Source organism: Budorcas taxicolor, chromosome 23 (assembly GCF_023091745.1).
Source record: "Budorcas taxicolor isolate Tak-1 chromosome 23, Takin1.1, whole genome shotgun sequence".
In the NCBI taxonomy this organism is placed as follows: Eukaryota; Metazoa; Chordata; class Mammalia; order Artiodactyla; family Bovidae; genus Budorcas; species Budorcas taxicolor.
The window spans coordinates 24,403,647-24,416,912 of record NC_068932.1 but is presented as its reverse complement, the minus strand read 5'-3'; the positions used below and the strand labels follow the sequence as shown (position 1 = coordinate 24,416,912).

General features: G+C 43.4%; 1 protein-coding gene across 2 annotated transcripts; it reads right to left on the bottom strand.

Annotated features, from left to right (window-relative positions):
* Positions 1-1,740: 1,740 nt before the first annotated feature.
* LOC128067836 (glutathione S-transferase omega-1-like) lies at positions 1,741-10,407 on the bottom strand. 2 transcript variants are annotated; one of them, XM_052660923.1, is made up of 6 exons: positions 10,322-10,407; positions 10,052-10,160; positions 6,405-6,627; positions 5,703-5,801; positions 2,741-2,847; positions 1,741-1,964 (listed from the first exon to the last, which is right to left on the bottom strand). In XM_052660923.1, exons 1-6 carry the CDS (start codon positions 10,353-10,355, stop codon positions 1,811-1,813), a joined length of 726 nt encoding a protein of 241 aa, XP_052516883.1. In that variant the 5' UTR covers positions 10,356-10,407; the 3' UTR covers positions 1,741-1,810. The 2 variants fall into 2 exon arrangements, with proteins under 2 accessions (XP_052516883.1, XP_052516884.1); XM_052660924.1 differs by having other exon boundaries at positions 10,052-10,156; positions 10,322-10,353.
* Positions 10,408-13,266: the final 2,859 nt, after the last annotated feature.

Here is a 13,266-nt window from a genome sequence, read left to right as displayed (position 1 = left end):
TCTCTGCGACCCCATGGACTGTAGCCTACCAGGCTCCTCCCTCCATGGGATTCTCCAGGCAAGAGTACTCGAGTGGGTTGCCATTTCCTTCTCCAGGGGATCTTCCCGACCCAGGGATCGAACCCGGGTCTCCCGCATTCCAGGCAGACCTTTAACCTCTGAAAGTGTTACGCAAAATTAAAAATCGGCAACCCCATTCTGGGTCCCCAAATTCGTGAAAAATCTCAAGTTTCAGAATTGACCTCAAACCCCTCTCCCCTTCAATACTACGCAGGCCCCAGCAACCCACCCAGGCAAAATGACAGACGCCCCGAGGCACCTCCCAGCCGGCGGCAAACGGAACCGGATATGGAGCGGAGGTGGGGGGGGGGGGGGTGGTCGCAGAGAGAGGCGGGGCCCAGGCGGAACCCGCCCCTTAGAACGCGACTCTATCCGCCAATTGGCCGCGGCGCCCGGAGCGTCACCAATCTTCCGTCTTTGGAAGCGCTCCAGCCGAGCGGTACAAAGCTGAGCTAATGGGCGGCCGCGTTACAGGCTCCTGGGTACCGGAATCTTGGATCCCAACGGGTCTGTGGCTGGCCAAAGTGGAAGCCGAATAGTGGCTGGTCGTGGCACCTCAGCGCCCGGGTCTACATCCGACTGAAGTCCGCCCACAGCGGACCCGGGCTTGTTGGGTGGGGCAGGCGGACGGCAGCAGAGATGGGTCAGCTCCGAGCGTGGGCATTGGTGGCGGCGGAGGTGGGCGGCTGGAGACCTTTTGTGAAGTCAACCAGTTCGCTGCTGCCTCCTAGGGTGCGGCCCCCAGGTCGCCTGCATCACCATAGGGCGAAAGGCCCATTTCATATGTGTACTCCTGGGCCCACCCGGACGTACCGAATTGGAAATCCAGGGGTGAGCCTTGGGGGATTTCTAGGCGCTCTTACTTTTAAGAGAGTATGAGGGCAGGTCGAAAGCCCGCTCCCTAGTTCTGATATAAGAGCCCTGTACTGGGTATGTTCTGCAGCACTTTCCTCCAGCATCTTAAGACTTCACTTAACCTCAGGACCTTAACTGAATCATCTGTAGAATGAAATGATGCTCTCCGGACCTACTTTCTCACGGAGGTGATGTGATGATAGAAAGTGAATAGTGAGAAGCCTAATGAGCTAAAGTGTATAAAGACGACATTAGTATTGCCGAATTACTCATCCAGCTTTAGAATGGATGTGGCCTTCTCAGCATTTACTTATATACATGGAACACCTTTTGCGCTGGGCAGCATAGGATTTGGTAGGAAGGATTTTGAAAGGGTTAGTGATTGAAGCCTGAGAGAACCAATAGGAGACCACCTAGTCACTTGGCTTTGAAATAATGTGGGTCTGGACTTCAGTGGCAACAGCAGTTGTATAAAAGGCATGAAACCGAGTCAGACATGGAAAAGAAATGAGGAATTGAAAAGTTCTTAACTCAGAACCTAGAAGACAAACTTGAAAGGGCATCTCTTGCAATGACAACACAGTATCCATGTGGAAATGTCCTATGGGCAGTTAAAAATCCAGATGGACTTCCAGCTCTCACTAGAGGTGATTTAGAAATTTTCAGCATGGAGTGTGATAGAACCCTTAAGAGTCATTTGAACACCCTGAGACAGGAAATGTGTTTATATTGCTGTAGGAGGCCTGGAGGAAAGCCCACAATTTGGCCAAATTTGGTGTCAAATCAGAGGTGATTCAATAAGACATGAGAGCACATGGTAAAATAAAACCACGGTATTATTCATATTAGTGAAGGAAAGTATCAGCTATGTCTTCATTGCTGATTCTTGTCCCCATCAGAGACCATAGTCACAAGCCTCAGGGCTGTTCTGCAAGTAGAGGTTGAAGAAACCTTGAAAGGTCTTCACATCAGTGAGGAGAGATGATACTGTGGGATCCTTCTTCATTGCTGCCATCCACAGCTTAAGGGCTGGAGCGTGGTCTACACACCTGTGGGAAATGGAAATAATGTAGGGATGAATAAGGCTAAGTAGGAAGGTATTGCAAAGGCTCCTTTAACTCTGCAGTTTCATATCATTTTCCTCTATTTTCAAAGAGTTCTTTAGAAATACTTCTTTAAGATGTGCATAATCATAAAATATGAGATTTGGAAGATACTGTAGAGGTCCTTGTTTTGTGGAAGAGGAATCTAAGACTAGAGTGAAGTGACTTGCTCAGTTAACCTAAGAACTTGTCCAAACTAAGAGACTGGTAGCTTTTTAAAATGAAAATGTGAAAGACAATCAAGAACATGACATATTTATTACTCTGTGGTCAGACAGTGACTAATAGCAACTGAGCAGCTCTAAGCTCTAGGAAATGGGAGTAAGCCAAGGTGGCTGCTAAACTTCAAAACACGGAGTTCGGGAAACAGTGTGGGACTCTTGCTGGTAAATGGAAGGTGGCATTGGTCACACAGTCCTGCCTGACGTCCTTACTAAAATGTGCATCCTTATGGGTTTCTAACCAGGGGAGGAGTAAATCACTTTTCAAACATTTTACTACCTGTTACAGAATTCCCCACCCCTGCCCAGCCCAGAGATGGGAGAAAATGGTGAGTGTAGGTATAGGACATGCTCTGGAAAGCCCAAGTCTCCTCCTGTCTGCTTGTTCCCATTCATGTCAATTGAATGAGATACATTAATTTTCGTCTATATGAAAGGTTAGTATACATAATTCCAGTTATCATTGTCCTAAATCATGCAAAAAATATTCAAATGTCTTACTCATTCAACTCCAGAGCTTCCAGCCGTTCAAACCAGGGCCAGATGAGGTAATCAATCATAGAAAGAGAATTGCCACCAAAGAAGGTTGTCTTCTTAGCAGTCAGAACCTGAATATTAAACAGCATAAGAATACTGTCCATCAGGACTAAAATGGATAAACTGTGCAGTAGTCATATGCTGGAACACTATACAAAGAATAGGAATGAACTATACACAGCATATACCACCTCAGAAACTTGATCCTGTATGAAAGAAGTCAGACCCCAAAGTGTATATGATTCCATTTGTACAAAGTACAGAAATCATCCAAAACTAATATTCTGTTTCTTGATACGGATGCCAATTTCATGGCTGTCTTCACTTTGTAAATTCAAGCTATACTCTTATGCTTTGGGTAAGTCTCCGCATATGATACGTCAATAAAAACTTTACTGAAAATAAACTGGACATAACTAGATTAACTGTTAAACAATGCCACATAAAATCCTTTGAAAACCAAGTACAAAAGTATATGTCTGAAATTTAAGGAGGTAAATTAATATTATGGTTTTGCAAACAGAAGATTGAGAATATTATCTGGCTAATAAACACCAAAGCATTTTATAAAACATCCATGATTTTTCTCAGGGCCCTTATAACATCCTGCATTGTAGACAGATTATTTATATCTACCTGAGTATTTATTTTTGGTTTACTATCAAACCAATCATCTGAATGGTATGGACTGCCTCTCACTTTCTACCTCCCATACTGTTCAGCAGAGTGCCTTGCAGTTATTAGGCACTCAGAATTGTACAATAAACCAATACTGTCTAGGTCTGTCCTTAAATTGTAGTGCCTGGTAATTATATTATGCATAAGTAAAATTAAGTATGATAGTTTCAGTCAGAAGGAAATACTCTCTCAGCAGCCTGAAACATGGAAATAGTACAACTCACTTTAACGCATGAGTCCTTAACCTGGAGTCTGAAATTAGATGGGAAGAAAATTATATGTCCCCCAACTAACCCCAAATTTAGTAGGTAGTATGTGGATTTTCTACTGCTTGGGGACTTGGCACCTTAAACCTCTACCCTGTTCAAGAGCCAGCTGTAGTTGTATATAGCTGCTGCTGCTAAGTCACTTTAGTCGTGTCCGACTCTGCGACCCCATAAAGAGCAGCCCACCAGGCTCCGCTGTCCCTGGGATTCTCCAGGCAAGAACACTGGAGTGGGTTGCCATTTCCTTCTCCAGTGCATGGAAGTGAAAAGTGAAAGTGAAGTCACTCAGTCATGTCGGACTCTTCATGACCCCATGGACTGCAGCCTACCAGGCTCCTCCATCCATGGGATTTTCCAGGCAAGAGTACTGGAGTGGGTTGCCATTGCCTTCTCTGAGTTGTACATAGAGATTTTTCTAAATCAGGAAACATGATCCTCTTTCTGTCTACATAAATGAGAATATGAAATATGTAACTGTAAAGAAAAATATAAATTGCAAAACCGATTCATTACAAATGAATTACAATTCATTACCATCCAATTACAAAACTGGAATATAAAAATCCTGAAAATCAATTAACATTAAGGAAACTGAACTGATAAAAACTCTACCCCTATAAAAGACACTGGACTCAAATGTTTTACAGAAATTGCCAAACCCTATCAAATGATTTTGAACTTAACCAGAGAAAGTAACCTGACTCATTTTATGAGTTGAGAAAATCCCTGATATAAAAACCAAATAGTGGATTCCCTGGGGGTCCAGTGGTTAGGACTCTCTGCCTTCATTGCCAGGGGCCTCCTGGCATGGCCAAAATAACAACCACCACCACAACAAAAAAACACACAAAGATATGATAACAAAGTAGTCTCTTTTATGAACAAATATGCAATAATGAAATATCAACTAGTTTTAAAATATATATGAAAATCCATTGAAAGCAAGTGGGTTTTACACAGTAATACTGGCACAGTTCAACACCAGAAAAATCTGTCAATGCTACCATACCTATTCATCAGATTAAAGGGAAAATATTCAGTGAACATTTCATCAAATGTAATAGATGAAGACAAAATACTCAATAAAATCCAACACTCTCATGACTTTTAAAAAAATATTAGCAAACTAGTAATAGAACTTTCTTAATGGGAAAAAAAGCTTTGAAAAAATCTACAGTAAATGGCAACCCACTCCAGTATTCTTGCCTGGAAAATCCCATGGACAGAGGAGTCTGGTGGTTTATAGTCCATGGGGTCACAAAGAGTTGGACACAACTGAGTGACTTCACTCACTTTACAGTAAACTTCAAACTTACTGATAAAAGGTTAGGATGCATTTCCAAAGGAGACAAGAACTGTGTCTTCCCTCAGTAAAAACCTAAGGCTGAGTGTGAATGGAAGAGAATTCCATATAAAGGTCCAAATAGCATCTCTCTCACAAAGGAGGAAAAAACACATCTGGGTTTCCCCAAGTGTCTGTCTAATGGCAGACTTGTGGGAAATGTTCATTATATAATAAACATTTTTATATCATTTTATTTACATTTTAATGTATAAAATAATTTTATATCCATAAAGTTTATTATATAATACTAAGTGGAAAAAACCACAATGACTTATGTTCTGATTATAGTTATGTTAACATTTTAAATATATGTTCAAGGACTGAAAACAAGCATAGAAAAACAAACAGGTGTAAAGCTGTGGAAATTTGGTTGAAATTTTTCCTTAATATTTTGGTGTCAGTGCAATAAAAAGTTTTAAAAGCAGGCCCATGACAAAACATTTTTAGGTATTTTGGTTTGTATCTTAAGTACAGCAGCTTACAGCTGCTATCTGTTGTAAACTAAAATTTCCTATTTGATGTTATTTCTAATTACCTTAAAGTCATTTTGGAGATGGGAGTATGAAGAAAAGAGGAGAAATGAGTGTGGGTATAATATATCACTTAATCCAATAAGAATCAAGAAGGGATTGATTACCTCCTCTAGCTTGGTGATTTCTTTACGCAATTCTTCTTTTAGGCCAGAGCAGTCTTCCTTATTTTGTGTTCTAACAATCCCCGATATCAAAGGTGGTACCTAGACAGAGAATAATTTCTTAGTTTATCAGTGTGAGGCTAACCATACTGACCCTGTCACATTAAAGCAGGATAGAACCCTCACAGGCCGTGTCAGGGTATTCTATACACGTGAAATGTGCACCAGTTCCTCTTCACAGAGGTTATATACTGATCCTAGAAACAGTTTTGTCAACAAAGATGTTGTACCGTTCAGGATTTTATAAGCTGCAAATAAGCCATTTTGGTGAGTCTGAATCAAATATATCTTAAAAGGACACTGCATGGCATGTACTGTACATGAAAGAGACTTGAAGACAATTTGGCAAAGTGAGAAGGAGAAAGTCTTTTAGCAAGAACAGAGAAGAAGGTGGCAAGTTTGGGAAAAATAAAAATATTCAGCATGACATGAATATAAAGTATTAGGAGAAGAGTGAAGACATGTAACTTTGAAAAGTAAACAGGGTCCAGATTATGAAAGGGTGCATAGGACATGTCAGAGCCGGCAAGAGCATAATCCTATTTGTCTTTCCCTCCCAAATCACTGAACCAAGAGTGACAGTGCTGATTCAGCTTTAAAAACAAAGACATTTTAAATAGGAGCTGAAATTTCTTAAACACGCACCTTAGAAAAGGACTCAAAGACCATCTTTTGGCAAGCCTTCTCATAGGGGTCGCCTGGCAACAGCTTCTTCTCTGGATATGCTTCATCCAGGTACTCACAAGTGATGGCAGATTCACAGATCAATTGACCCTGACTGGTTTCCAGAACCGGCACCAGGCCTGAGGAATTCTTCTTGAAGAACCACTCAGGCTTATTTTTCAGATTTATGTTGATGACTTCATGCCTGAAAAACATAGAAGACAGTGAAGACAGTAACATTTTTCTTGTATTCCTGAATAAAATGTCATTGGTCCCATCACCCACTTAGTTGATCAGACCCCAAATTTTGGAGTCAGCGTGGCCTTGATTCCTTCCCCCTACCCTCTCTTCCTCAAATCACCTGGATCAGCAAGACCTGTCAGCTAGACCTTCAAATCAGTCTGACTTCATCTGCTTCTCGGCTTTAACACTTGCCACCTCGTCCAAGACATCACCTGCCACCTGAATCTCTACAGCAGTCCCACTGGCCCCTGTGCTTCCCCTGTGACCTCCCTATAGTTCATTCTACACATCCATTTACAAAAGTAAATAGGATGAGGCCACCCTCCTGCTTACTTCAGTTCAGTTCAGTCGCTCAGTCGTGTCCGACTCTTTGCGACCCCATGAATTGCAGCACGCCAGGCCTCCCTGTCCATCACCAACTCCCGGAGTTCACTCAGACTCACGTCCATCGAGTCAGTGATGCCATCCAGCCATCTCATCCTCGGTCGTCCCCTTCTCCTCCTGCCCCCAATCCCTACCAGCATCAGAGTCTTTTCCAGTGAGTCAACTCTTCGCATGCCCCTCAAGTGCTCCTCACTGCAGTGAGGATAAACTCTAAACCCCTTTCCGTGCCATGTGATCTGGCCCCTGCTTACCTGTCACATGTTTCCTATGACTTCCAGTTTGGTCATTATGATCTGGCCACAATTACCTTTTTCAATATTTCTTGAATAACTTTCTCCATTGTACCGATGATATGTAACTGAAATTACTTTGCTCACTTAATTACGTGTTTGTTATGTCACCTCCCTAGAATATGAGCTCCAGGAAAGCAGTGACCTTGTGTGTCTTGGTCATATTCATAAACAAACATGTAAATCAGCAAAGTTTTAAACAGATTTATATGCTTCGAAAAAATATAAACATTTTCAGATACGCACTCAGTATACACTGGTTGAATAAATAAGTGGAAATGCTTTAAGATCGTCAATTAGATATTCCATTTGGGACTAAGATGTATCTTAATTGCAAAAATAAATCAGCCAGCTAATTGAGTTTGTCCACACCCACTATATAGAATCAATATGATAAAACTAAATTCCTTTTGCTAATTTGAATAGAAAGCTAGTCATTTTTTACAAGAATATTAGAGAATCCAAAAAATTCAACCACAAAATAAGCTCCCAGATTAAATCTCCATGCACTGATGTTTTTTAAAACTGCCACATGGGTAAATCACACTAAGTAAACCCATAAAGAAGAAACAGGTGAAGTCCAGACTATACTAAGATTGTTTTTAGATCTAACTTCTCTCTTGTCTGAGAGATTTTAGGGGAAATAAGAGGAAGGGAAGTTTCATATAATTGCTACAGCCAGATCCATATCATTGTCAAAGCTGGATGAGTGTTCAACAGAACAGATTAGTTACTCAGAAATAATACACCCTAACATCTTTTCTTTCCTTTCTCCCCATCCACCTCAGAAGCTACAATAGCATTTAGCTTGAGGTACTATTAAATACACAACCCCACCCTCTCCCCCATGGAAACAAAGGAATAGCCAGATTGAATACTGGCGTCTGTGTGTACGTATTACAGGGTTTGTCTGCTGACAGATCACTGTACACTCAGATACAAGCCACTGCAAGAACAATGAGGCTCCCTGCCAATCAAGATTTCTGCAGTTTCATACTGTGAAAAGAAAGGGTAAATCCTGGGCTTTTATAATAAAGAAGGCTCTCAGAACACATATGCATTTTGGTATCTTGGTAATGATGAGCCAACAGGGCAACATACCTGCTGCAACAAGTTGGAAGATGAGAGAAAACCGTGCTTTAGTAGATTGTATCATGTGGTAAAGTCTACCACCTCTCTAATCAAAGTCTCCTGGGACTCAAAACGAACCCATGAACATAGTATATCAGTTGGTCAGTCATGTCCGACTCTTTGCGATGCCATGGACTGCGGTCCACCAGGTTCCTCTGTTGTTTGCCCTGCTAGGCAACAGTTACCACCCTTCACTCTCCGTACATGCACTTTAAGATCACTTTAATTTTCCTTTGGAAAACTGTCCCAGAAAGATTAAAGTTTTCAATCTAGAGTTCCAGAGGGGCACTAACCCAGAACTCTGTGCCTCCAAATTCAGCTGTTTTGATCCTGAACTCTTCAGTTGTATGAGCACAAGGTATGTCATTTTTCAATCCAATTGAATTGGATATCTGCTATGTATTGATAAATGTTACTAAATGCTAAATATTTTGCTATGTATTCAGAATCAGTTTCATCTAAAGACACAAGAGTTACTGAAGTGATTAATCCAAAAATAATTTGTTTTTTTCTTTCTTTAGACTATATAGCTTACTTCTTTTAGAGAAAAGTATTGCCTGCTTAATTCTCCCTCTAGCAGGCTAAAATTAATTTAAAAACTCTAAGCATATAGATGGAAAGTTTCTTTGGAATGGGTGCTATGTTTTAAACTCCCACATCACAGGTATTTGATGTCTGTTCAACAGATCTCAAAGGTCATTGGAAGAGAGGCAGTTCCAATGGCTGTTCAAGTCAGGAAAAGTCAATGACTTGGATATTTCCTGTAGATAACTAGTTTCTGTGGGGCTTCCCCAAAATCTGAATCTTAAAACAGAGACACTTTATTTTATTCAAAAACCCAAGCTATAAGAAAATGCACCATATAGTTAATTCAGGACTCTACCAGTAGGATAGTCAAGGTCTGGACTCTGTAGTAGCGTAAATTATCCACTGGTCAGGAAAGGGCTATATCCTCAGAATAAAAGCAAACAATATATAGATAAATAGGACGTGAATGAAGTGGGATGAAGGAGAAGGCAGTACAAAAGGATTCAGGGATGTGCCAAAGCTAAAAGAGCCTTTGCCTGTGATTCCCATTCCAGTGATTTCTGCATACCACCAACTTTACTGGAGCCCCAGCTTTGCTGACCCATAAAACGGTTAGGTTAATCTAAACGAGATGTCAGCTGGTGCAGTCTGTGGGATTCCTTCCACTCCCCACCAGGGGAACAGAGTTCATAGCTTTCTATGCATGCAATAAGTCGCTTCAGTCCTGTATGACTCTTTGCAACCCCGTGGACTGTAGCCCGCCAGGCTCCTCTGTCCATGGGATTCTCCAGGCAAGAATACTCGAGTGGGTTGTCATGCCCGCCTCCAGGGGATCCTCCCAACCCAGGGATCCAACTCGAGTCTCATGTCTCCTGCACTGGCAGGCGAGTTCTTTACCACTAGGCCTTTATCACCCCGCAGAAGGCTGAGAATACTCTATTTGGCAGAAAGGACCCTATCAGAGATTCTCATCCCCCGCCCCTGGGCCTGTCCAAGCCTCCCCAAGCAGCTGGTTCCTGGCAGGCTGGGAGCGGCCCCTGCCTCGGTCCTTACCGGATACCCTTGGCCGTCAGGACCAGGCGAGTCCTCTGGGCATACGGGCAGAACCTCATGCTGTAGACACGGATCAGGCCCTCGGGGACGGGCCCCGGGGGCGCGCTTCCTGCGGAGAGAAGCAGACGCGGTTACAGCCTGGACCGCAGTGGGGGCGTCCGGTTTTCCGCGAATGTGAAGTCTCCTGGGCCGTTCAGCTCCGGAGCAGAACACCCCACCCCACCCCCCTCACCCCCCACCACGCGTCGGATCACGGTCGGCAGGTCTCACCCTTGCCCAGGCTCCTAGCTGATCCTCCGGACATCTCGCCGCGGCACAGATAAAGCTGGCGCCGGGGTTTGCAGGCGAATTAAAAAGTGATCGCCCCGCCTTCCCTCTTTCCCTCCCTCCCCTTCCAGCAGACGTAAACCAAACCCGGGCGCAGAAGCCCGCCGGGGCGGCCCCACCCCGCACTCTGCTACATTCCCCACCCTCTGCAAGAAGGAAAACGCCGCAGCCCGCTCGCCGGGTGGGCGATCATGGCCGGGAGCCACCCCGTATGCCCTGAGGCAGCGCCGGCCTTCCGAGTTTGGTGGGGATGAAGTCTTATTGGCTCAGACGGTAAACCATCTGCCTACAGTGTGGGAAACCTGGGTTCGTTCGATCCCTGGGTCAGGGAGATCCCCTGGAGAAGGAAATGGCAACCCACTCCAGTACTCTTGCCTGGAAAATCCCATGGATGGAGGAGCCTGGGGGCTACAGCCCATGGGATCACAGAGTTGGACACGACTGAGTGACTTCACTTTCACTTTCAAGTCTTAATTAGAACACCTCAGGTGGCGACTGTGCCAGAGTTCATCGTGCTGCCCAAGAGGTGCTGACATATCGAGGTGCACAAATGACTCTCAAAATCGTCAGAGCCCTTCCCTGACGCGGAAGGATGGTGGCTTCACTTTACAGGCGAGTGGATCCACGCTCCACCCAGACCCTGACCTCCCACGCCCCGCGGCCCCCGATGGCGAGCCCTGGCCGCAGTCACGTGGCTCCGACTTAATTGCAGCTCTTCCTACCCCTTGGAGGCGGACAGAGATCGTTCTGTCATTTTTGAGATTGCATCCAAGTACTGCATTTTGGGCTCTTTTGTTGACCATGATGGCTACTCCATTTCTTCTGAGGGATTCCTGCCCGCAGTAGCAGATATAATGGTCATCTGAGTTAAATTCACCCATTCCAGTCCATTTTAGTTCGCTGATTCCTAGAATGTCGACATTCACCCTTGCCATCTCTTGTTTGACCACTTCCAATATGCCTTGATTCATGGACCTGACATTCCAGGTCCCTATGCAATATTGCTCTTTACAGCATCGGATCTTGCTTCTATCACCAGTCACATCCACAACCGGGTATTGTTTTTGCTTTGGCTCCATCTCTTCGTTCTTTCTGTAGTTATTTCTCCTCTGATCTCCAGTAGCATATTGGGCACCTAATGACCTGGGAGTTCCTCTTTTGGTATCCTATCATATTGCCTTTTCGTACTGTTCATGGGGTTTTCAAGGCAAGAATACTGAAGTGGCTTGCCATTCCCTTCTCCAGTGGACCACGTTCTGTCAACCAGTAATGCTGAAGAAGCTGAAGTTGAACGGTTTTATGAAGACCTACAAGACCTTTTAGAACTAACACCCAAAAAAGATGTCCTTTTCATTATAGGGGACTGGAATGCAAAAGTAGGAAGTCAAGAAACACCTGGAGTAACAGGCAAATTTGGCCTTGGAATGCAGAATGAAGCAGGGCAAAGACTAATAGAGTTTTGCCAAGAAAATGCACTGGTCATAGCAAACACTCTCTTCCAACAACACAGGAGAAGACTCTACACATGGACATCACCAGATGGCAAACACCAAAATCATATTGATTATATTCTTTGTAGCCGAAGATGGAGAAGCTCTAATACAGTCAACAAAAACAAGACCAGGAGCTGACTGTGGCTCAGATCATGAACTCCTTATTACCAAATTCAGACTTAAATTGAAGAAAGTAGGGAAAACCGCTAGACCATTCAGGTATGACCTAAATCAAATCCCTTATGATTATACAGTGGAAGTGAGAAATAGACTTAAGGGCCTAGATCTGATAGATAGAGTGCCTGATGAACTATGGACAGAGGTTCGTGACATTGTGCAGGAGACAGGGATCAAGACCATCCCCATGGAAAAGAAATGCAAAAAAGCAAAATGGCTGTCTGGGGAGGGCTTACAAATAGCTGTGAAAAGAAGAGAGGTGAAAAGCAAAGGAGAAAAGGAAAGATATAGGCATCTAAATGCAGAGTTCCAAAGAATAGCAAGAAGAGATAAGAAAGCCTTCTTCAGCAATCAATGCAAAGAAATAGAGGAAAACAACATATTGGGAAAGACTAGAGATCTCTTCAAGAAAATTAGAGATACCAAGGGAACATTTCATGCAAAGATGGGCTCAATAAAGGACAGAAATGGTATGGACCTAACAGAAGCAGAAGATATTAAGAAGAGGTGGCAAGAATACACGGAAGAACTGTACAAAAAAGATCTTCGGGACCCAGATGGTCATGATGATGTGATCACTAATCTACAACCAGACATCTTGGAATGTGAAGTCAAGTGGGCCTTAGAAAGCATCACTATGAACAAGCTAGTGGAGGTGATGCAATTCCAATTGAGCTGTTTCAAATCCTGAAAGATGATGCTGTGAAAGTGCTGCACTCAATATGCCAGCAAATTTCGAAAACTCAGCAGTGGCCACAGGACTGGAAAAAGTCAGTTTTCATTCCAATCCCAAAGAAAGGCAATTCCAAAGAATCCTCAAACTACCACACAATTGCACTCATCTCACATGCTAGTAAAGTAATGCTCAAAATTCTCCAATTCAGCAATACGTGAACCGTGAACTTCCTGACATTCAAGCTGGTTTTAGAAAAGGCAGAGGAACCAGAGATCAAATTGCCAACATCCGCTGGATCATGGAAAAAGCAAGAGAGTTCCAGAAAAACATCTATTTCTGCTTTATTGACTATGTGAAAGCCTTTGACTGCGTGGATCACAATAAACCGTGGAAAATTCTGAGAGAGATGGGAATACCAGACCACCTGACCTGCCTCTTGAGAAATCTGTATGCAGGCCAGGAAGCAACAGTTAGAACTGGACATGGAACAACAGACTGGTTCCAAATAGGAAAAGGAGAACGTCAAGGCTGTATATTGTCAC